This window comes from Ammospiza caudacuta, chromosome 1, assembly GCF_027887145.1.
Source record: "Ammospiza caudacuta isolate bAmmCau1 chromosome 1, bAmmCau1.pri, whole genome shotgun sequence".
Classification (NCBI taxonomy): Eukaryota; Metazoa; Chordata; class Aves; order Passeriformes; family Passerellidae; genus Ammospiza; species Ammospiza caudacuta.
Window position 1 is genome coordinate 56900672 of NC_080593.1, and position 25048 is coordinate 56925719.

Here is a 25048-nt window from a genome sequence, read left to right on the forward strand (position 1 = left end):
ACACTCATATTCATCTACCCTCATTTCAGGTTTCGATGCAAACAAACATTTATTTAAATACTGTTTTCTTCCCCGCTGTTGTTATACTATAGGCTTAAATTTGAATTGTAAAAAATCCTTGAAGATGTATTTCTGCTGCAACTAATGCAACACGTATGCTAACTAATTATAGTTTATTGAGAGCAAAATTGTATATTTCTGACACAGAAATTCCTGTTTCTATTATTTTCCTAAAAACACTCAATTTCCTTACAAATTACTGATAGAAATGTTTCTTCAAGAAAACAAATTTCTCACAGTTTAGAAACACTGAAAATAGTTGTTTGGCTGATAATTTAAGCTCTCTATTCAATGTGTGTCCTTAAGATTAGTTTTCATGTTGAAACTATTAGCTCTTACACCAAAAGACAATATACCAGGTAGTGGGATCTGAAAGCTTGAAGAAAAATGTAACCTTTTAATGCTGCTGTAGCCTCCTCTCTCCATATAAAGCCAGCAAAGCAAGACTTGAAAAGTTACTTTATCTTTGCTGGGGTCCATTTTTCTTCACAAACAGAAAACTAAGATATCAGTCAGCAGATAACCCTTCTCACTATTCATAAGGATTTAGATATAATATAATAATAATAATAAGCTATGTAAGGTAATGATCTGCAAGAGTTCACAATTTGTTCTCTGATTAGGTACTCCTAAGAATTTCTTGTGAAATTCAAAAGGAAACTGCTATTCCTGCAAGATTACTTAGATAGTGATCACCATCATTTTAACCGTCTGGATTAAAAGGATATGTTGTTGTATAACCTCTAGAGTTGGTATTTAGGAGTGAGTATTCTGAAGAGAGAAATTTTGTTTTCTTCTTTTACATCTTTCTGACATACTCTACTTATTATATCCTGCGTAGGCTTGTTATTTCATAATCTTTTGAACTGTCTTGAACTCTGCAGATGCTAGATAAAAAAACATTCCTTTAACTTTACAGAAATAGTAGAACTTGTCTGAGCTTTGTTGTCAAAACTGTTCTGGGAAGTCAGCTTGACCCCTGTCCATTCACAGAACAGATCTAGCCATAAAGATTTAGATTAAAGTGCCCTCAACTGGAGGTTCCCACCAGCGTGGCTGAGATACTGCTCACTGTCTCCTGAGTGCTCTCTGTGAAAAGTGAGACAGCTTGTTTAAAATCCCTTCAGATATGCTCTGTGATAAATCTTTTCCACTGGAAAGGACTATGAATAATTATCTTATAGTTGTGCTATCTCAGCCTTGGAGGAGCCAGTTAGGCAGTTAGTTTAGTTCTGATAATTTGTTGGATGGCTCCATCTGGATCTGCAAGTCTCTTGAGACATACTCAAGAGGTCTTAACAAGAGAGCCAATTGGGTGAGTTAAAGATAACACTTAAGATTTCAGACCCTCTGTAGTCACATTGTAGTTCTAAGTCCTTAAGTTCAAGATTTTAGGGTAAATATCTTTTTGAAACATGTATTGTTACCTAGACAGTAGGACTTTTCTTGTGTAATGAAGAGCCTGGTTATCTTGTCTTCAAGATGTCCAGAGCTCCATGTCTTCTGTCAAGAAAACAAATCAATATAAAACCATTTTGCAAGGTAAAATAACTCTACTGGGTACAAACTGATTATTCCCTCAGTGGCAGAGGAGTGTCAGGGCCATATGTGAAAAGAATTTCTGGATTAAAATCTTGGAATGAAGTGGGAGTTTTCTCTTTGCTTTGAATGACATCAGGATTTCAGGTAAGGAATTTTTAAAAGGTGACATTCACACAGAGATAAGAACTCTGTCTTTTGTAGTTGCTTGCTTAATGAATTCCCCATCCTCTCTGTGAGCTTGAATAATATGAACAGCAATGCATAATCTTAGTGCTAATAAAATCTGTGCTTCTTTCTTCACCCATATTACAGAGGAGAGCATTAAGGACAGCCTCTGAAAAACTCAGGAATCGCTCCTCTTTTTCTAACAATATTGTATACAGCACTCCAGGAACTCGAGTGAACAGATACATCAGCCGCTTGATAGAGGCCCGGCAAACTGAGTCTGAGATGGCTGACTTGAACTTCATTACCCTGAAGTATAAGCAAATTGAGCGTGAGAATAAAGTAAGCGAGTTTATTTTTACTGATTTCACTGACTATAAGCCAATTAGCACTGGGGTTTTTGTTTGGGTTTCATGCAATGTTTAAATTCTACACACTATCTTCAAATACTCCACTGGACTATTTCTCGGATAAGAGGGTGACATTATTTCTACCTTCTATGGAAACACTTGAAGGGGATTAAAAGAAAGATTGCTATTTGTGGTAATCACGTATCCTCTGAACAGAAAGAGACATAGTTCTCACCCAAGATTTTCCCGGGAAGCTGTGAAAAGCTGTGAGAAAGTTCAGAGAAGAGAATGAGAAACAGTTCTTATCTCCATTTGCTGCACCTGTTGTGCACATGTGAAATGTGTTATGGAGATTGTTTACCAAAGGGTGATGTCTTAATTGGACACTGTGTTTGGATTGATTGACTAATTAGGATAAGCTGTATTGGACAGTCTGTAAGGGTTACAAGTTTCTAAGAGTATAGTATAATATAGTATAGCTTAATAAAGCAATTGATCAGCCTTGTGCAGTCATGGAGTCAGTGCTCATTATTCCCTGTTCAGGGCATTATTGCCACGATAGGTATTGTCCTACTTGTCAGGATCCTACACAATGTTATGTATCCTGTGTTTTGGTCCTTCTTTTCCTTCTCCAAACTGTCTGAGTCACTTGTTTAATGCTGTCTCATTGCAATGTGTCTGCCTACTCACTCATCTGCTTTGGAGAAGTGTTATTCACAAGAAGATGTATAGGTAACCTGGAAAGTATTGATCCAGAAATTCTAGAAAATATTAAAAAAAAAAAAACAAAACCAAAAAAACCCCAAACATTAAATCTCTGGACAAGGTTGCAATATTATACCAGTGTGGCTGTGCTGAAAGCAGGGGATTTACTCAGACCATACAAACATGCATATCAGTAAACAATTGTTCCTACCTTGTAGGAGTATTTTTTGTGAATACAAATTATTTGTATCTACAGCCTTTACTTTATGTGTTTGAAAAAACAAAAGTAGTATGGTTTTCATTAATTGCAGTAATATTTATTTTTCCACTGTAAGTCACAATATAGTCTAAGATTTCAGGTCACTACTGCTTCAAGTTAGAAGGCTGTGTGCCATATTGGATCCAAATTTTTTAAGGTTTAAAGTATAAATTTTGGGTTCAAGTTTCCAAAGTAATTTAGTATTAGGCTGTAACTTTTTTGTTTCAAAATAAAAAGTCTTCTGGTGTAAATGACATTGAACTTTGGGTCTTTCTGAGAAAACACTTTTGTTTTTGAACCCCTGGAAATCTTTCTCTCATTAATACTGTAGCTTAGTGGAATCAGGAACAGTAGCTGCCCCAAACTGAGCCCATGTATCTCATTAGCAGCTGCCTCCAAGTCCACTCATTAGAGTCCCGTCCTTGAGCAGCTGAGGTGAAAGAACTTCTTGAAAGCAGCAGCAAGGAGTCTATGGCCTTTTATCATGATGAGTAAAAAGAGGGAGGGCCACCCGCTTCTGGTTCAAAGTGGCTGATTTTTTTTCTCAAAAAGATAAACTTATATCTGAGCCTAAACAGGTTTTGACTAGTAACAAGGTGAAAGAGAAGTCTGTCAAGGAAAATCTTATGTAGACTTCCCTCATCTGTTTTTTCAGTGCAAATTAAGCCATCATGTTTTTAACTAAGTAGGGGCTTGTTTTATTTTAGGATACAGTTCTTTCTTACTGGGAATGGACAAGTGTGGGTGTCTGGGTATACATGAAATATTTACTGTCTTCACTTCTTCCTTTCTTTAACAGTACCACCAGCTTCAGGATGAGTACTTCACCAGTGCTGTAGTTCTCTCACTAATTCTAGCTGCCTTATTTGGCCTTGTCTACCTTCTAATAATACCACAGTAAGTTTCTGTCTTTTGCCATCATAACTCAAAGTGGAACATCCTCAGACCTCCTGCAGAGATCAAAAATTAAAGTCTTTGGAACAGGAATGGGGACTTCACATGGGAGATTCTCTGTTAGTATACCCCTCAGTCTAATTGTTATATCTTTCATTTGTCCACAGGAGATACTTTTCACTATATTTTTTTATTTTGTAGTAGTGTGCACTCAGGGGAAAAAGATACATTTCAGTGTTTATTTAAAATTTAGTGGTTATTTTAAACTTATTTAAAGTATTTCTGCATTACAAACAAAGGTGTTATGGCAGCTTTTCTAAATGTGTTTGTGCTACTTTGGATTAAGTACTGGTATTGATAGCAACAGAGATAAAACCCTGCAGAGTTTAATGGGAACTACTGAAAGTACCCATCCAGCTGCATTGAGCCCTGCATTTATAGCATTCATTGAAGTTTTTGGGATCAACACTATCCCTACATAAACTGTAGAGTGTGTATTTTGGCTATGCATATATAACTTTTAGTCCAACCTTGACTGTACTTAAGTAAACATAACCAAGTGGTGTGTTTGGGAGGTGTCCTATGCCTATTGTTGAGTGATTAATTAGTGATTAGCTCAGATGTGGTCAGTTCTATGTGAGTGCTTACTAAATAAAAATAATTACACCCCTTTCAAATCTAGAGGTAGATAGAATTCTCTATAAGGTATAAAAATTATGAATAATGAACTTTTTTCAGATTAGAATATCAAAGCATTAACAATAAAATTTATTCACTTTTATAACTACTTCAGGGGGAATAGAACTAGCTATAGGATAATGCTTTTGAAAATTCCATTTAAATTATGGTCCTTTCTATTCACAAATCCCCAGTTAGAATAATACTTCTATATTCTATTATTTTTAGTTGGAAGATTGAAAAACAGTTTATTCATATTAATAACATAGAAACACTAATTTGTAATATAGTACCTTTCATCTAAAGAATTCAAAATAACTTAGTCATCATTTACACCATTTCCAGACTAATGACTCTGCTGACTAATTGGAGCATGATTAAGAAGTCTTTCACCTTCTTCTTTAATAAGCCACAGCTGCAGTGCATAGCAGTTTTGAACAAGGAGAAACAAAGTGTAGTTGAATCTAGACTGAATTTCTAAGAATCATACAGTAGCCTTTCGAAAAACTAGTGTCACTTTAAAACAGATGGGCAGAGCGTCAGTTTAAGTAGTGATCTGACAGACACACAAGCTCCAGAAGGATATCACCACAGAAGGTAATGAAGATGGACTGGGTTGGTTAGAAAAGCCACCCACTGAATGCTCCTAAGTTCTTTCTTCCAGTGCCTGAGTGGTGGCTTCATATAGCCAAAATCTTCTTGGGCTCTTCCCTTGCTGTGACACAGATGCACACATGAGCTAAATTAAAACTTTGGAAGTATAGGAAAAAGATTCCCCTCTTTCCTGAGTTTGGAGCTTTAAGCTGCTATTTAGATTGCCAAAGTAGTTATACACGTGGCAAGAGAATGCAAATCTAATACAAGGCTTGTAATATGCTACCCTAATGGGAGAAGTTCTTTATATATATATATATATATATATATATATATATATTTCAAGGAGGAGAATGGTCATCTAGACAAGAAAATGTTGTAGGAAAGTCAATTACTGCATAGATATACAGAAATCAATAGACTTGCTATTCTCACAATTCTTACCATCTTTTGAGCAAAACAGCTTCTCAACTAAAGACACATTTTCTATTCCCAGATGGAGGTGGTCAAAATAAGGCTACGTTCCTGTCAACCTAAGCTGTCCAATTATGGAGGCACATAGACAGTGTAGCCACTAAAAGCCCTGAATAGGAACCCTTCTAATGTCCGATTCTGTGTTTCCTTTTCAAAAAAGCAATGTAGCCCTTTTTAGATGCCAACCCAAATGTCTGTCAGGGTGCCACTCAGCACTACTGTCAGTTGTCAGCTATGGCTACATTACAAGATGTTGTTGCAGGCATGTCCCCTGCATTCATTTCTAGCATTCTGGATACAAGGGAAATCTCTAAAGGCATGAGATCCTGCCTTGATTAATACTTGTATTCAGAGTCCACACTACAAGCAGCCAGAGTCACCTTCCCATTCTGGGTACACAGAGTACACCACACAATTCTCCCAGTTCCTGTATCAGTACAGACTGTTACATTAATTTGAAATCAAAGTCAAATAGTTAGAATCTCTACAGGAGATCTTCGCACTGCTGCTGTTAAAAAGCAATCTTTTTCCAGTAATCGTTAAGGGCACAGATACATAACTGCCTGAATCCATTGTTCACATGGCTTCTGGACCGACTGGTTTGTCCTCACAAGTTAGAAAAAAGGTGTGAAGATCATGTTATGCTGCTGTCATACAGCCCTGGCATGGGGCCAGGCTGTCTCTGAGCAGAAATCAAACATACCCACACTGGTGGACTAATTTCTGTCAGCTTGCTTACATCCATAAGGTACTTTTCCAAAAGAAGTTTTCTGGAGAAAGGTCTTGGTTTGCACCCCTCTTCTCATTCAGAACAAGCCTATTTTGATAGATCAGAAGAGGGAAGATTTAAAATTTAAGAATTATTAAATCATCTTTTTGAAACATAAGATTTGTCTAACCATTGAGGAAGACTCAAAATGAAGGAGTTTTTCTGTTTCTTTAAAAGGCAGGTTTCTCTGATTTTATTTGACTTCCTAAGTGTCTAAATTAGATGATCATTGATTTCTGAATCTTTGAGAAAGAGGAATGAGACAGAAAAAGTATCTGGTAACTATTAACACCACTGCCAAGGTCAAGTAATTGAGTTACACACTCTCCTTGGAAGACTCATCATGCTGAATATTCTGCACTAGCCTACAATTAGAAAGTGTCTCTCTTGACTACCATACATTTGAATTTTTGAGGTTCTTTGATCTTCCTTCTGACATCAGAGCGGGGACCATTTAAAAGAGCATTTACTAATTTCATAGTCTTGAGAGCAGTGGACATCACTGCTTAATTTGCACTATGATGGTTAGTATAACATCAAGGTTGAGGAGGACATCCTCCACCATTTGTAAAATACTGTTTTAGAAGGACCCCTAACTGTAGCTTGTCCTCATGTGTTACTGAGTTGCATTGCATTACTTCTATTGTGTTTTGATTCTAGGAGTACCGTAGTTCTTGTTCTCCTGGTGTTTTGCATATGCTTCCTAGTGGCTTGTATTATGTACCTACATGTCACACGAGTACAAGTAAGTGATTTAAGATTTTGTGACTATTCTTCCCTTTGGTGTCCATGATATGTTTGCTCTTTGGAATATGAAGCCATCAGTGTATGCTTCACAGATTCACAGAGTCTGAAATTTATGTGTTTAAAGTTCCTTATTAAGTAATGTATTAGATACTTGAAAACCAAAGACCATAATCTGAAAGTAGACTTTTTACATGAGTAATCGTTAGTTACAGCAGTGTAGCATTCAGTTCCATTAATTCTACACTTTGTTTTTTGCTATATCTTCCCTGAGCACCTAGGACTAAATACTGTGTTTAAATCAACTGCTTTAACCTGACTTTTACTCCTTTCTGACTACACTCCACAATAGTTCTCCCTTTCATTCCAGCTGGTCTGGATATAAAGTCCTGCTAACATCCCCTCTGTTTTCAAAATTTTTCCTGCCAAAACAGCAGATGTTTTGATGGTAAAGCACAATGTTTTGCACACAATCCTTGGCCTTTTCAAGACCTTAAGTAATGATTAATTCTCCTGCATTATATTTTCACAACAGTAATGATGCAGAAGGACATTTGGTTGTTTTAGGAGAGAAATAGGTCTGCCTGATCAGAATACAACATCTACAGGCTAATTTTCTGATGAAAGAAATCTCTACTGGATTAATATAAATTTAGTCTTTTCAGACAAATATCAGGAAAAAACACCTACGCATTTAATAAGCTTTTCTGATTTGGACACACTAATTTTAGTTTTAAAAAGTGCCCTTTGGCAGAAGAAAAGCATGTGTTTTCATGGGAACATAAATAGTATATTAGCCAAGTATCAGGTGCTGAAAAGAACCTTATTAATGAATTTAAAAAATTATTTGCGAGTAACTTTGATGATCTCTTTTTTTTTATTAGGGCAGAGTAGTTTATCATCTATTCTCTGTATAGATTGTAGAAATACAGATTAAGTTTGTAGCAATTTACTTCTCTTTATACAATTTACCTGGGGCTAGTGCAAACATAAGAAGTACTCCATCTTTTTTGTGAGTCAAGAAAATTTGTATTTATTCCAGGTTCCTCCAGAGATTCAATACTATACAGGATCAAATCCAGCATTAGAAAAATAAAGAAATATAAAACCTTAGAATATCACAATTTAAAACTTTATGGCAAAAAAAAGTCTTAAAATAATTAAAATTAATATAATGTGGATAATGGATATACAATTGTAAAACAATCATTCCCCTGTTTTAATCAGTTTTATGGCACTTGCTCTTTTACACTGCACAAGTGACTCAGCTTCTCCATGCTTTAGCATTAAACACCTCACTCCTAAAACTACTTTCATAATATTTTACTGTACCCGTTACCTAACATTAGACACTACTTATTTAATTAATAAAAAAATTCACAAATAAAACAAAGAAAATGAAGCCCAAAATTCTATGCTATCATAAAAGTGCCAATACAATTTAGAATGAGGTAAAGTCAGAAGTATAAATCTTAATAGTGTCAGAATTTTAATTTAGACATGTCTCATACCTTATCTTTTAGAGGTCTGTTTTCCATTTTAACCCAATAGCCTAGCATGTCGACATTTAAAACATGTATGTGCTACACAGACCAAAAATATTGTCTGTGCAATGTGTCAGGATGTGATCTTTGAATCCATACTTTTCTTTATCCCTATTAACCATCCAGCATTATCTTCAAACCATGGGTATTATCTCTTTAATAAGCAATAGACAGCTTATTTGGTTGCAAACTTAATTAATGGAATAAATATTTTTTCTTCAAGCAAAATTATTTTGTATTTTATTTATATGGATAAAACCACATATGTTCCACCTCCCTTGGATACAGGATTCTGGTCTAGTTAAGTGGACAGTTTGATGGGTAAAATACTATGGGGATAATCACATTCAGAGCGTAGCACTTTATGGTAACCTTGAAACCAGTGTAAGTGGGATACTACAGGAGTTTATCCTGGATCCTATCCTGTCAGACATTTTTATCAACAGCCTGGAGGAGGACATGGCAAATACTCATGTCATGTTTTCAAATGAATACAACTTTGTGAGAAAAGCTGGCAGGATGGTTATTGAGTGGGTCCTAGATAGGTTAACAGAATGGGCAAACAGGAATCTTATAACTATAGAACCTATAATGCAAAGTCCAGGTCCTGAGAAGAAACGATGCTGTGCAATGACACAGGAGGAGTAACCAACTCTGCAAAAATTGCCCTGAGACTCTGAGGTTCAAGGCAGACAGTACTTTTGAGCCCCCTGAGGTCCCTTCCAATCAGAACTGAATGATAGTGATGAATGAATGCAGAAATAGTCTTTTTTCATAGTGTAATTTTGGACATTGCTCTATCTCCCTTGAAACACAGTTTTTCAATCTCAGATTATAATCTGAGGTATTTTTTCTTCAATATGCTCAGTTTTATTAAAGGTGATATACCTCAGGTATCCCAATCTATCTTACTGATGCTAGTACTTACACAGGTGTATAAAATTAACTCAGATTTGTAATACAAATCTACTACCGATGTATTGATTGCTCCACACCTATGTTTACATGGACTTAACCCATATTGAAGCCAGAATATATTTGTAGATTCATGCTTACTTTTTTTTTTTCCCTGTAATTGCTGTATTCTGAAGGCTACAGTAGTCTTTCTCTGACTGCTAGGCTGCCTGCTGGAAGCTATGTTTTTGAGGCTGGTGAAATGAACAGCTTTTCTTCAAAACTGTTGACTTTCATCCAAAAATCAGGTGTTTGCTTGCTCCATTTAACCTTTAGTGAAATTCAACCTTGATAAATCTGAGCTACCTCCTTTTAAAGGACATAGGATAGTCCCCACTTTAAACCTGACTGTTTCTTGGATTGTATCCTTGACCCTTGAAGTCACTAGAAGAAGTCCTGTGGTCTGAAAGATACATCTAGTAGATAATAGAAGCCCCAAATATTCTTAGTGCAAGGGGAAAGGAAGGAAAGCAGCTTTACCTGGAAGCAGAGTTTATCAGAACGACTGGAACAGGCCCAAAGTGCACAGCCTGACAGACTTACCCTTCCTCTCTCACATTCTGCCACAGGCTTCATAGCAGCAAGAACTTACACTTAATAGTGTGACAAATGGAATCAGGCTAAAAGTGGAGATAAACAAAATGTGTTCAAGACTCCATTTCACCAGATATTTTTGTTGTCAACTGCTGTTTCTGAAAAATTCAATATTTTTATGAGTCACAATAATTAAAACTACCCTGGCATTTAACCTGCCTATTATAGCAGAAGACATATATACCATTCCAAAATTCTATGCTATCACAGTATGTTCTCTTGGATCACAATTTGCAAGGCAAAAGAGGCTGAAAATTTGCAACTCAAAAGTTTCTTTGGGTACTTTCCCCACGAGAGCAAAATCAAATGCCATCCTAGAATATTATTTGCATCATGAGTAGACATAAAACTAAAAATTTCTAAGTTTTAATCATAGTGAGAAATAATATATAGCAATAGTAATTTTACATTTATTATCCCCAAAACTGTAATTATCATTAAAATACACCTACACACTTACAGTTACTCCACAACAATAACTGCAATTTCATAATTTGCAGTACAGGTGAAATTTCTGTATCCCTTATTCACTTCTCTTTATAGACTACTAAAAAATAACAACCCCACTTTAAAAATACTTTCAAATATACTTTTTTTTTTCTTTTTTAGTGTTTTCCAGGGTGCCTGACAATACAAATTCGTACCATTTTGTGTATTTTTATTGTGATCTTAATATACTCTGTGGCTCAAGGCTGTGTGGTGAGTATTTAAATCAAGTTTCACTTAAATGAGCATTGTGTTTAAAGAACATACTTGTGAGATCCCTTAAATACATACCATATTCTCATCTGATGAATTCCTATTTGTTTTATTTTTCATATTTGCAGAGCATGCTTCTTCAAAATTGAACCCCTTTTCTGCAATTGGGATTTTCATTGGCCTGAGACAGTGTGTTGAACTAGGAATGGCAAAGCCATTAGCAAATTACACAGATAATACCTATTCAAAACCAATATAAATTTGTATTTCAAACTTTAGCATCATGTAGACTGCTGGTGTCATGTACTTTATGGGAAAAGTATTTTTAAATGTTCAACTTGCTTACTGGTTCAATGGCTAATATTTTGGGACAGACAAGGCATGATGTCAAAACAAGATTACTATTTCTATGTGACACCTTATAGAAGATATCTCTGTGTAATAATGGGGATATTTTTAGTCCAGGCAGATCAGAAAAGATAGAGAGATCTTAAAATATTGACAGTTTTGTGTAACGAGAAGAGGTGCTTACATTGTGCTACTGATATGATCCATTCATATCTAATGTCTAAAAAGCTTGTTATTTGAAGTGAATGTGCTCAATACTTCTGAAAATTGAGCTTCCTTTACTGTAGAATAGCAGAGAGTTCAACATGGTCAACTTCAATTAAAATGGTCTTCAAACTTCCTCCTAAGTATTTGTCAGTCAGTTGCCTTGACCAATTCCTAGCGCTCATCTTTAGCATTTTGGCTGCCAATGCTAATGCATTAAACATGTTATTCAAAGGAAAGGATCCACATAAAAATAGCACACGAAATGCAACTGGAAATGCTGAGGAGGCAGATATTTCAAATTATGCTTCTCTGCAGGAATTTGACAATGTGTTCTGACCATTAAGAAGACATGAGCTTCAGTGCTGAGATGCCGAGCCCCATGTTTTGTATTTTGTGTATTCACTTGTCCCTGGACCTGCCCTGAGAACATACTAACTGGCTTATCCCCATGAGCTGACTGGGCAGACGGTCCCTTTTCTGTGGATTCCAATGGCCTGAGAGGAACCAAGAATTGCTGATGTTGAGACATTTCTGGGAATTCCTGAACATCATCTGTGTGAGTAACACACAGCCCTAATAGCACACAGATGCATATATGGTTCCTAAGGCGGACAGAAGCACAAAATGCATAGAGCTTTGCAGTGATTCCAGGATAGCTTCTCAGCAAATTCTGTGTATCTGACTTTGGAATTGAGATGAAAGTTGTGACAGCTAAAACCTTTGTGAATCAGCCTCCACAGGTCTGACCCTTACTTTGACCAAATGAAACAAGCACCATTGCTGCCACTTAAAGATAGTGAGAATGAGAAATAGACATCGTAAGCCCTAAGGCAGTGCTGAACAACAGTGGAAGGCAAATTAGAATTTAGAAGTTCTGATCTCCAATAAGGGAATGGTCATTCAGTTACAACTTAGAACATAATTCATTCCTCAACAAAAATAACTTAAAACCAAGGTGGAAATGTTTAATCAGTAGAAATTATTAGTTCCTGCAAAGTAATGCCTCTAGAATTGTCATCTATCAGAAGAACTAGGTGTTGACGTTCCACTACTGGTTGTATAACAGATGATATTTTCCTGAGTGGATTCCAGATTACTGATGAAGCCTTCATGCATGTGTATGTTTTTGGATAATTTTATGAAAGCATTTTTAAGGATATTGAACAAAATCCTATTAAAAGGGATTTTTCATTTCACTTTCCCAATCTCATTTCATAGTGTTACCTATTATGAGTTTAACTCACATTTGTTTATGTATTATGTCTCGTCTTTTTAAGTTAATATAACCCCTTCTAAAATACATGGTTTAATCATCCTTCAGGATGTCAATTACTTTACAACATGCTATAAAATTTCATTCTCAGTGGTCAAGATGAAATAGAAAGGTCTTACAGTACACTTCAAAAGAGATGTTTAAGTACACAGCAGGGCTTATGTGATGGTGCCTGTTAGATCAATTTCACACTACAATCCCACTCTCCCCTACTTATACTAACTCTTATCCTTTTCCTTTGTAAGGGGTGAAGGTTGGACTGCAGTTAAAACTGGAGCTCTAGGGACTTGCACTATTTTCCAGAAATTCCTCTCTTCCTTGGGTAACAGCTCTGAGATTTGTACATGACATTGTCTTTAGGAAAAGCAGGTTAGATTTCCCCAAATTTCCCATGAGATATATGAAAAAAAATTATTTCCCAGTATAAGAAGGAAATGGAACTCCTTGGATAATGAAATAACAGGGGTAATTAAAGATGAGTGCTTGTATTTGAAACATATGTTACAGTAGAAGTAGCTGTGACTTGGGAAAAGATGTTATGTTTAGTTTTTCACTCAATAAAATATTTTATTTTCTATTTAAGTAATTGAAGTTTATGTGATTTACATAGTCAGTAAAACAATAATTTATCTCTGTGCTCTGTAAAAGAACCTTTTTACCTGCATGACCAAATAAAATGTTAACTGAAGTTCCTTAATTTTGCAGGAAGATCCTGGCTTGAGAATCTCTTAGGTTTGAGCAATGAGAGGGAAACTATTCAACTAAGCCCACACTTCAATTGGTTGCCTCTTATTGGCATCTAATTAACAAATTGTGTCTCTCCCCTAAAACTCAGTGGAGCATTACAGGAAAAGGAGATTTTAATACAGCATTGAGCTTAGTGGGAACTCCACAGGCATATTTTTTCCAATTAGCAATGAACTACAGTCAGCCTCCATACCAACTACATTTTTGTTTATTTCATATTTAACATTCTTCCCTTCTCACCTCTCCTGTCTTTTCTAGGTTGGCTGCATGCCTTGGGTTTGGAATACCAATTCCAGCAGCTCAATAGTTATAATTTCTCCTGGTGGAACAAATAAAACAATGAATGAACTTCCATGTGACACAGCCCACTATGCTTTCCTTTCCTGTGTAGTGGGGACTCTCACCTTGGCAATATTTCTACGTGTATCTTCCTTGCCAAAAATTATTCTCCTGCTTTTTGTTACAATTTTGTACATACTTATTCTGGAACTCAGTGGTTACAGAAAAGCAGTGGGGTAGGTATCATGCAAAATTAAGCAATGGGTTATTTTCTATAGATAGTCACACATTGACTACTTATTTCTGAATTGTCCTCTAGTGTTCAGTGCTGCCTAGGAGTAGAGCATAAGAAACACATCAGTCATCCTTTCCCCAGCAATTGTATGATCTAGTAACATCCATGAACAGGGGAGCAGCTTTTGGGAGCTAGCAACTGTTGCCCCATTGTTCTGTAGTTTTATGTTAATGTACCCCAGCTGAACACTCTGCAGTCTAGCTATGGTATGGAATAGAAAAACACAGTTAGAAACTTAACTGCCATATTTCAGCAGCCCTCAGTCAGTCACAATTTCAATAAAACTTTTGAGCTTTTCAATGTTTTTATATTTTCTAATTAAAAACATGCACACACATTACAATAATGCATAGCATCTAAAAATCCTCAAGAATTGCATGTTGGTGTGATGCAGCAATCAGATGTATTCTCACCCATCTCCCTGCCCAGATGAGCCTAGTGATTAGGAGGTATTCCTGTGTTCTAAACTAAGGATCTGATATTAAATGTGCAATGTTAGGTATTAGATCTGGAATAACACATTTATTTTCTTCTTCTTTTTAAGGGGCGGTTCCTTTTACATGCGTGGCTATGAACCAATACTAGCTATTTTGCTGTTTTCTTGTGCTTTAGCACTGCATTCAAGACAGGTGGACTTGAAACTGCGTCTGGACTACCTCTGGGCAGTGCAGGTAAACCACAAGACTTCATAGTATCCATGAACACAAAATATTGTCTGACTTTTTAAATCGGTTTTCAAATACTTTCAGAACAAATTACTTGGACTCGGACACAAACTGTTTCATGTCTTTTGCGATTTACAGCAAAAGATTATTTTACAGCTTTCTTTCCACAGATCTATACAATTCATTTTTCCTGGAGAAGTGATTTTTTTTGATTCTTAGCAGTTGCTCCAGTATATGATTAGTCAAATAATATGTTTATATCTAAGATGCATTAGGAATAACCTGTTAACAATATAAATTTGAGATAAAAAAAATTAAATCCATGGGAATTTTTATCTTATATTACAAAAAGGAGTGAAAGTAAATCAATATTTAGGTAAACTGAAAAGAAGCAGGTAAAACTGATAAAAGGAAATATTTAAACCTGTATTATACAAAGAAACTATGGAACTCTTTCCGAGAGGAAGATCAGAAATTTATTTAGATAATAAGTACAGAGACCATTTTTGAAAATATATTTACTAACTATCATAGACAGAGCAACTTTGGAGAGAGAAGCAGTCTTCTGCGTAAAGGGAAATAGTAATCATATTTATCAGACAGGGAGACATCCCACAGTCCTATTCTGTGTCAATGTTTGGTTTCCTGCTGGTCTCCTGCCTCTACTCTCACATCTCCCTCTGCCTGGGCTGCACTTTGTGTTACAAAGGGTTGCCTTCAGCCTGTTTGGGTTTTTTCTTTTGAGGATCAGAATGACCCTGGGGTAGGGACATGCCAGTGCAATGTTTTCCTTGCCAGGGGTTGCACACTCAGTAGAGAGTGTGGTCATCAGGATATGTCTACCTCCTGTCACACCTCTCAGCAGTCTAATTCCCACCTCCAAAGTGTTTTACACTTGCCCCCAAGAGAAGGAGAAAGTTGAATATATAAGTTTATTTGGTGGAATTTGGAAGTTTTCCAAACTTACACACCTGTTCTCACCTTCACCCCGTTAATTATTTTGTCAAGAGGACCATTTAAATCATTATAGTGCTTGCTTTTACACATAACATAAAGACTGGAACACATGGGTTACTGGTTGACTGGAACATATCCCTGGCTCCACTGTATTACATAAAATGGAGAAATCAGTTATGACTTAGTTCTATTGGCTTCTGCTTGAAAAGTTTTTCCGTCTAGCAATTAAGCTGTGCGGGGGTTTCTTGTTTGACTTGATGTCCAAGACTATGTTCCCTGCTTTTATGCTTTAAGATTATCTTGTTCTATAATTTCTCTCAACTCCATACAGTTCAACTGAGTGTGATCATTCAATTTAAGTTTTGTCCTATGACCTGCAGTATTGATAACTGCTATGAATGTCAGCCTCAGAAGGCTGTTTTGGATAAAGTGATACTAGTTTCTCTTTGCTGTGGTGCCAAATACAATTTGCAGAGGGAAAAAAAGACTGCCTGATTTTGAAATTCAGTTCAGCACCTGCCTTTTTGGATGGTCTCTAATTTGATATGGGTTGGCACACAGTGGAAGTATGTGAGTGCCATCTGATCTATCAATACAAAACCTTCTGTAAGTTATTCCTAGCCCTGAAATAGAGTAGCAGTGCAGTAATGTACCAGTTCTGCTATCCTGTGACCTTTCAGTGGAACAAGAGAGAGTTCCAGCATCTTAAATACTTTTTGTCATTTCAGCAACTGCAACTTGCATGGCAAATTGTGCATCCCTAATGGAAGTACTGCTTAAAGATTCTTACTTTTAATTGAGCTTTTAATTAGCAATTAATCAGTTTAAAAAATTGGAGTACAGGAGTATGGCATGGTTTTCTAATGAAAGACCAGACCTGGACTTGGACATTGGTAAAGGAAGAAATATGGACTTTTTCTGTTTTCTTAGAGACAAGTTATATAAAAGTACCTAGTCATGGTCACTATTGTTAAAACCATTGTGCACTTTCTCCAAGGGACAGTAAGAGCAGATAAGACATGTAATTTCAGTATTGTCCACCGGCATTTCCAGGTACCATTTCAAAAAGTGTTTTTCATCTGAGAAAAGCAAATGCCATTTTCAGATCTTTTCAATTGTAAATCAGAGGTGTATATGGTGCCACCTTGTGTCTGAGGTTTGTGTGATAATAATGAGAAAGGAAAAAATCAGTTTAGGTAGAAAATTCAGAATTTAGGTATTAACAAAACTAGCATTCTTTGAAATCAGTATGCTGATTTCAAATTATAATGATTTCAATGATTATGTTCTTGGCCTCTTAGATTATCTAGGCATATACCTTTCATCTTCTCAATTTCAAGTGGAAGATCTATTCCCTGTACAGTAAGTAATAGTGGAAAACACGTTAAAAGAAATGCTGTTCTGCTTTCCACTCTGTGTATTGGTTGTAAATGATACTGAGTCCAAGGACTAATTGTCATAACAACTAGGAGTACTGTCTATGAGGGATGTTACAGAAGTTGTACTTTTACTTACCCTTTCAAATGAATAAGCAAAAAAAACCCCAAAACCACCCAGAACATGTTCTTTGAACTTGCTAGGTTCAGGGAACACTGTTTATTGGAAATACCTGTATGTTAAAGCTACCTTTGAGTAGTTAGCAAACTCCAGGCTACTAATTGTTCAGCAGCCTTTAAGAGGTGACAAATAAGAGCCAGTTTTCTGTAGCTGCTGGACTGCAGGAGCCTTCTATAAGGCTAAAAGCAGTCTTGGTCATGTTTCTCTACAGCCATAGTACTACTTACTGTTAAACCATGCTGGCTTAACTTGGTTATATTTCTGGTAACAGAAGTTTTAGAAAGACCATTGACTCAGTGCACAGGATCTATGGAGATTTTCTGTTTTGCAAAGTGAATGTGCTGTTTCTTTGTCCAAACACTGAATTGCAAGAACCAAATGCTAAATGTTGATTTACATCTTCTAGTAGCCAGTACCTGCTGTGTGAAGACATTCCTGTCATTTTAGGAAGCTTTTCAATTGCTGGCTTACATCTGGGGGAATTTCAAACCCATTTCTGGAAGCTTCAAGCACTATGTTTGCATATTTTTAGTAGCATTCATTATTGGGCTAATCCTGTAAAAAATGTTCTCAGATGAATAAAAGCATTTGTGGCATAAACTGTAATAAAAAGGATTTCATAGATAATTTCTTTTATTTCATTGTGAACAACAGTCCAGTACTACCAAATTATACTTTAAACTGTGAAAATATCCCAAAACTAATCATAGGAATACATAGATACATATTAAGTGGTCTGTGCTAAGGTCTGAGGAAAACATAATCCAACACTTTTTTTTTCACCCCATCAAGGAAAAAAAAAGTACTTTGAAGAAGAGCAGTTTCAAACAAGAAAAACTGATTAAGGAAAATTACACAGTTTCAAGACAAGTTATTCCAACTTCCACTCATCTAGGCTGCATTATCAGAACAGTGATAATACAGTAGAATTTATGTACATTGCATAGAAAAATACTTTTTAATGGATGATATGTTGTTAAAACATTTATATTTGCACCTTCTGTTCACCAATCAGTAGTGTTATAGGCTCTTGTTGATTTGCTATGGATTTTTTTTCTGTGCCAGATTTAATTTTTCTGAATATCGCAGTATTTTCAGAAAATATCTGTTGGTTGTTTTCTTGATATTTTTAATAAGCAGTGGGAAGAGAATTTCATTTTCTGCAAAACGTTGTGTAACTCTGTGTTCCTCATATGACAATAAGTATGAATAGCAAATATAGGAGATTTTACTTATTTGTGACTGATAATCATTTTTGGTTATGCAAATTATTTAACACAACTGGGAGGGGAAAAAAAAGTAAGGAATTCAGGAAGATCCTAAAACTACCAAAAAATGTAGTTGCTCACTCACCCAGGATTTGTCATGGGAGGAAAACAAGAATAATACAATTATATGACTTCATTTGATGCATTCAATTGGTGCATTCTTTAGGGAATACTAGAATATCATTCTGCTGTCTTTTCTAGCCCATTAAACTTGCAAGAAATAAGAATTTTACAGCCTACAGGCAAGACTCACCAGGTGTCTTAGCACTTTCACTCAAAAACCTGGTGCTACAAAAGTAGTGTGATGTGTTTGCTCCCCGTGGATGTAGTGCCATCTTCAGGCGCAAAAAATGAGATTCTCAGGGCATTGGTGCTCAGCTTCTTTTTATCTGAATCTTGAAACTGTATTCTCATGTGGTATCTATTTAGTCAGTGACCATTCTACAGCATTTTTAGGCTTGTTAAACTGTCAGGTGATAAAACTGTTCAGACCACTTCACAGACAGAGGATGGGTAACCACTTACCAACATTGTAAAAACTGTAGGATCATGTGTAACTATGTAAAATGCAGTAGATGTTAGTTAGATTGATTGTAAAAATCATAGTAATAAAACCATTTTAAATTCTGTCACCATGTCCAGTGCAAAAATAAAGCCTGCTTTTAAATACTGCAGCTCTGCAAATATAGTTGGGTTCCACAAAATGACCTAGCTGCCACAAATACCAAATAGGTACAAGCAAACAGCAGAATGTGAAAAATTATATTGGTCATGCCAATGCACTTTCTTTCATGTTTATTTTCACAATAATCTGTCTTGTTTTTTGAGCTAGTAGCTACTGCATAAATATCATCCTGTCAGCTTTCCTTAATTAACCAATGGGAACAGGGTCAAATAGATGAAGGTTTAAATGCCATTTAACTGTTTGGATAATATTCCCACCAGAAATGTAAGTACCTGTGATCTGTGCTATTTTATTCTTTCAGCCCCAAGTACTCCTTCTCCTTTCCTAGTGTCTGTTTTTCCTGAGGAAGAATGATGCCTATGCATCCTCTAATCTCAGCTGCTCAAGAGTAAGCATTAGAAGCTCATGAATGACAAGGAGGAAGTACAGTTTTCATTGCACTTCCCTTAAAGGCAGAAAGCAGGAAGCTGGGAAAAGGTCCAGAAAATACCAGTAATTGGCTTACTTCCCTCTATATTACCTCTTTGATGGGATAGTTTCAGAGTTTCATATTCACTGTTGAATATGACCAAAGTCTTTTTTTTACTTCACCTTCCCTCTTTTATCTTCCCTTGTGAGAGATGCAAGAAGACATTTCCTCTTTCCCCAAGCAGCTCCTGAAGAATTGAAAAAATGAGAGCTGTCTTAGGCAAGAGTGCGAGGCAAGAGGACAGATATTCAAGCTCTGTGCAGTAGTAGCAGAGAAGGCACACTTCAGTTCATATTCCTAACATATTACTTCAATAATAAAGCAGAATGTTAGGCATAGTGTGTGGATGGTTTAAGTGCAGTCCATGCAGAGACTCCATCTTGGGTACCAGGAACAATACAGCAGTATTGACCCAGTGTGTGGTCTAAGATAATATGCCTTTGCTTTTCAGCATGAGAAAATAAATCAGAAGGAATGCTGTGCTAATTCCATGAATGTTATGCTTCTAGTTCTGGAGCTAGATCAGGCAGGGTTAACACAGCTTAGTTTTCAGGACACTGCACTGCCCTACCTGAGCATTATCAGCACAAATTTCTCCCAGAATACATGGAGAGAGTGCATTCCTCTCTCTCTTTTAGCTAGGAGGTGCTTGGCCTCAAATAGTTCATGGAACAAAAAAGTAAGAGCACTCTCCTTGTTCTTCTGTTAGCGTATTTTGCCTCTAATTTGGGTTTCCTATCATTATCCACCATGAATCACAGAATTATCATGATATTATTCAAGGACTTTCCATGATGTTAGGAGTTCTTCATGTGAAAATGAAGATTTTCTCAAACCCTTAGTGTTTGATTAGTCTGACCATGACTCAGGAAAGCTGAGATCCTGTTGCTTAAGCCGTCTGCCAGCACCTCCGGCCATGGGGACCCTTCACGGAGTGGTCTGCTAGATCGGAGTGCAGTTCAACTCATTTGCTCTGGGTCACATGCCAAAAGAGAGACCTCCTTATGGGTCTCCACACCTTAACCCACTGCCATTGACTGCTAGCACCCTTGAAGAATCCACATTAACAGTTTGCAGACAACACTCTTAATTAATAAAAAACAGTAGTGAGAACGTAAGGTTTTAGGGTTGCTGGTGACAGTATCTGACTGCAAAAATGTATTCAAAGCAATGTACAGACAAACTCTAATCCCCAGTGAGAGCTCGCTAGAGATAATCATTCAGCATGCATAGAGTACACTTCTTACCCCTAGGTGTCCATATGGAGGAGAGGAGAGGTTCAGCCTACCACCTAATCCCAGCAGTTACAATGGAGTCTTCTCTCCTTTCTTAATTCTTCTTTACATTTATGCAAAGCCTGAGTGACATTAGTCCTACATATTACTCAGTGAGGGGTGGTCATGCCTTGGAGGCAGTTAACATCAGTGTAGCATCTGACATAACCTTGGGATAGGGATATGTGTCAATCCAAGGAGGGTAATTCTGCCATAGCTGCTGATTCAATAGCAGGACACCTTCCTTTATCTCCCTAGGCTTCCAGCTGCTGTGTGGCTTATTAACTAAAAAGTACCACCAAGTACCCTCTTCTCCAAGGGTTTCAACAGAGTCTGGTTGCAGTGTCCCACTCCACTCCACTCCACTCCACTCCACTCCACTCCACTCCACTCCACTCCACTCCACTCCACTCCACTCCACTCCACTCCACTCTCCATTTTGTTCCCCCTAGATTGTACTGTGCATGGAAATCTGGGTGTGCTGACTATGTTCCATCCAGGGAGTAGCAACTGTACTTCCCCTTATATTTTCCATACTGTTATCTTTAATTTTAGGTCAAGTCTTTTTCGCACAATCTCATTTTTGGCAACTGAACCCTCTCAGATCCAAAATTGTAGTTAACAGTTTTGCATCCAAAAAGGGAAGAGACACTTGTTAGGTGTGTTGAAAATGTAGCATTCTATCATTAGCAACAGTGGCATCATTAATGCCTTTCCCAGCTCTTAGATGATGTTGCCACCACCCCAGACATGACTGATAGCTCGATTTGAGCCATTAGCTCTTCACTCAAGAGTTCAGTTCTCTACTTCTTAGTCACGGATGTTCTTTACTCTGAAACTTTTGTTGTGGTTCATACATAATGATGGATGTATTGAAGAATCTTTTCTATAATTTCTTCTAAAATGAACAGTTTGGTGCACAATTGGGCAAGGCAGATTTCATCACACATTTCCACATCAGAAATGAACAACAGCTGCTCAGTGACTGAGCAATATTACTACCCATACAATGCACCAAACTGATTACTCCACTTACCTACTTGATTCCTTTGATTAGTGCAGAAATCTCCACACCTTGACTCAAAAGAGTATTGTTCTTTAGGAAGGTATTCTGCCCATATTGTATTGGTAGGTTAAATGAGAACCTTAACATTCCTAAAAAGAGAGCAACAACAAAATTTCTTGTTCAAAAAATAAAAGGAATGGATAAGGAAGATCAGAAGGGATATTTTATTAAGATCATCAATTCAGTTCCCAAATCTATTTGCTGTTGTCAGAATAAAATTTTTCTTGTTCCAGTGTGATGTAAAATGGAGTTGCAAGCTTGGTTTAGATTTTCAGCTGAAGAACCTTTTTATTTTTCCTGTTAAAACATTTAAATTCCAACAGTCAAACTAAATGCCAGAGGCCATTTCACATGTTTATAGAAAACAGTAAGTCAGAGTTATGCCACCAAATAGGGGAAGGATATTTTAAGAAAAAAGCATGTGAAATTTAAACAGCGAAATAAGTGTCAAGAAAACAGCTCAAAACAGGAAATAGATAGTTAGAATAAAAACTTCAGGTATATTTCTTGCAAAACTTAATTGCTATTTAAAGTTTACTGATATTTCACCTCTAGAACAGGTTTCTTTCTTATTACCCAAATTAGAATAGGAGCTGAGAATTTATTTTAAAAGGCAACAATTCCTGAAGAATTTGTTTATGAAATCAGTTCTCTTTCAGAACTCTTTCTACTTGTAAAGAAATTTTAAAATACCGAATAAACTGTAGGCTAAACAGACTGTGTAACCTGAATAAAAACGTTATTTCCTAAGTTTCGTCATGGAAAACAAAACTTAGCTACCTGGAAAAAAAGTCACATGAAATAATATTGTTAGACTATACAAAAGCAAGAGGTGACTGGTTTTCTCCTACTTAGATAGGAATGGATACTGAGAAATTATGTGGACTTTGTAATAGATCAGGATACCAAATTTCAGATATAAATTGGACACCAAGAAAGATTAGAACAGGTTCATCAATGATTTATGTGACTGGGGTTTCTCAACAATGCCTGAGAATCTGACTTTCCAGTCTTCTACTGGCTGTAATTAGATAAACAAAATCACATTGGGATCACAGTAGATTATTTGTGTGTGTGATTGAGGAACAAAGAATAAGCTATGATTTCTGTGAGATGAATATGATACTGATCAAGTGTTTTCTAATTGAAATCAGTGTGAGGCCAAAAGTCACTCTAAGAACAAGGAGCAAAAGCCAGTAAAGTAATTTTGCACATGAATCTATGAAAGACTAGGCTGGAATTTGCAAACCTAGAAGTCCCAAATGAGATTCCTAGATATTCAATATTTTTCAAATAAGGGGTCTGAGTTTTAAAATAATTTCCTCCTATTAACACTGTAAGTCAAGCACTTGTAATAAGATGCCCATAGCTTGGGTTAAAGACCTCAGATGTCTTAATTCCTAAGCACTCTTTCTGAATGCTGTCATTCACATCAATAACAGAATTTCTGTTGTGAAGGAACTGTATATATTTTCATGACAAACATCAGCATAACTAAAACATTCTCTAGAAATGTTAACTATTTTTATATTATTTTTTTTAATTTGTACATCATTCTTAAGGATGGTCAATTTTAAAATCTTTTTCTCTGTTAAATCTATAGTCTTAACAGATTTGTTTCAATTTTACTGCAAAGTGCATAGGTTTGCTTTAAACACTGGAGATTCTCATTGGCTTCTTTTGTCTGAAAGATGGATCAAATACTGCTGTCACTGTATTGAACTACCTGGGAAGTAATTGGCCTCCAAGACCAATGTGATTTAAGTGGGATTATTCTGATTTACTCTGTAAACATATCAAGTTTCTATTTAAAAGAACAGAGAACTACAGAAGATACCAATACACTCAGCTGATCAAACACTGAAAACAGCTGAGAGACTTTACCTTACTAAGGATTTAAAGGGATTTTGCCTAATGTGCATGGTACAGGAGAACTGTTCTCAATCTAGATTGCTACTCTACATTTTGTTCATTTTAATTCCAAAGGATGAATTAATATAAATAGGCTCAGCTAAGTTTTTGGTTTTTGTAAAGGTTTTTCTTCTCCTCTATTCCAACAGGCAGAAGAAGAGAGAGATGATATGGAGAGAGTCAAGCTGGATAATAAAAGAATTCTTTTCAACCTGTTGCCAGCCCATGTTGCACAGCATTTTCTTATGTCTAATCCAAGAAATATGGTAAAGCAAGATAAAATTTAAATACATGCTGTATGGGCCTGTGTTGCTTGGGCCACCTTACACTTGTATGTTTTCAATAATGGCTTGGAAAAAAACTTTGCTCATGTAAAAACAGTAGCTTTGTAAAAATTTGCGTTCAAGAACTAGTTTGAGATTATTTCTTTTGCTGTATGGTCCTCCTTCTGTGAAGAGTTTCAATAAAATTCAGACTAAGGGAAAGTTGTCATTCAATATCAATGTAACCAAGAACCAGCATGTAAATCACTTTTTTCATTTCCCAATCAATGTAGGATATTGGAATTTATCAAAGTATTGCATGAGCTCAGTTTGGTTCTGAATGGTGAAGTGCATGAACTGCCAGACATTTATGTATTAACCACTCTAGTTCTGGAAAGTATGCTACCGTTAACAAAACCATCTATTTAAAGTTAAAACCAGAGAATTCTACATGCTTAAGGAAGACTCAGATTAAAATAAAAGGCTGCAGTGACTCAATAAGTTGGTTCAAGAAGGCCTTAAGAGAGTCCTTCTGGTCATCTGAAAGCCTTCAGCATTGGAGTAGCTGTAATATCCATTATACCATTATTGAGACTTTGGGTCAAAGTATTTGAACCACAGAAGAGTTACTTTGCTTTCTTTAAGTCATCCAAATTTTTAAGCAGAAACGTTACCATACAGAACAGCATTATATTATATTATATTATATTATATTATATTATATTATATTATATTATTATATTACATTACATTACATTA

At 36.2% G+C, this 25048-nt stretch overlaps 1 protein-coding gene across 1 annotated transcript in view; it reads left to right on the top strand.

Annotated features, from left to right (window-relative positions):
* Positions 1 to 25048, top strand: part of ADCY1 (adenylate cyclase 1) — a 149301-nt gene that overhangs the window by 115881 nt on the left and 8372 nt on the right. Inside the window, exons 9-15 of the mRNA XM_058816379.1 lie at positions 1915 to 2109; positions 3881 to 3978; positions 7151 to 7235; positions 10936 to 11025; positions 13859 to 14115; positions 14719 to 14845; positions 24176 to 24292. Of these exons, the coding sequence (XP_058672362.1) occupies positions 1915 to 2109; positions 3881 to 3978; positions 7151 to 7235; positions 10936 to 11025; positions 13859 to 14115; positions 14719 to 14845; positions 24176 to 24292 (969 nt within the window). The remainder of the gene's footprint in view (positions 1 to 1914; positions 2110 to 3880; positions 3979 to 7150; positions 7236 to 10935; positions 11026 to 13858; positions 14116 to 14718; positions 14846 to 24175; positions 24293 to 25048) is intronic.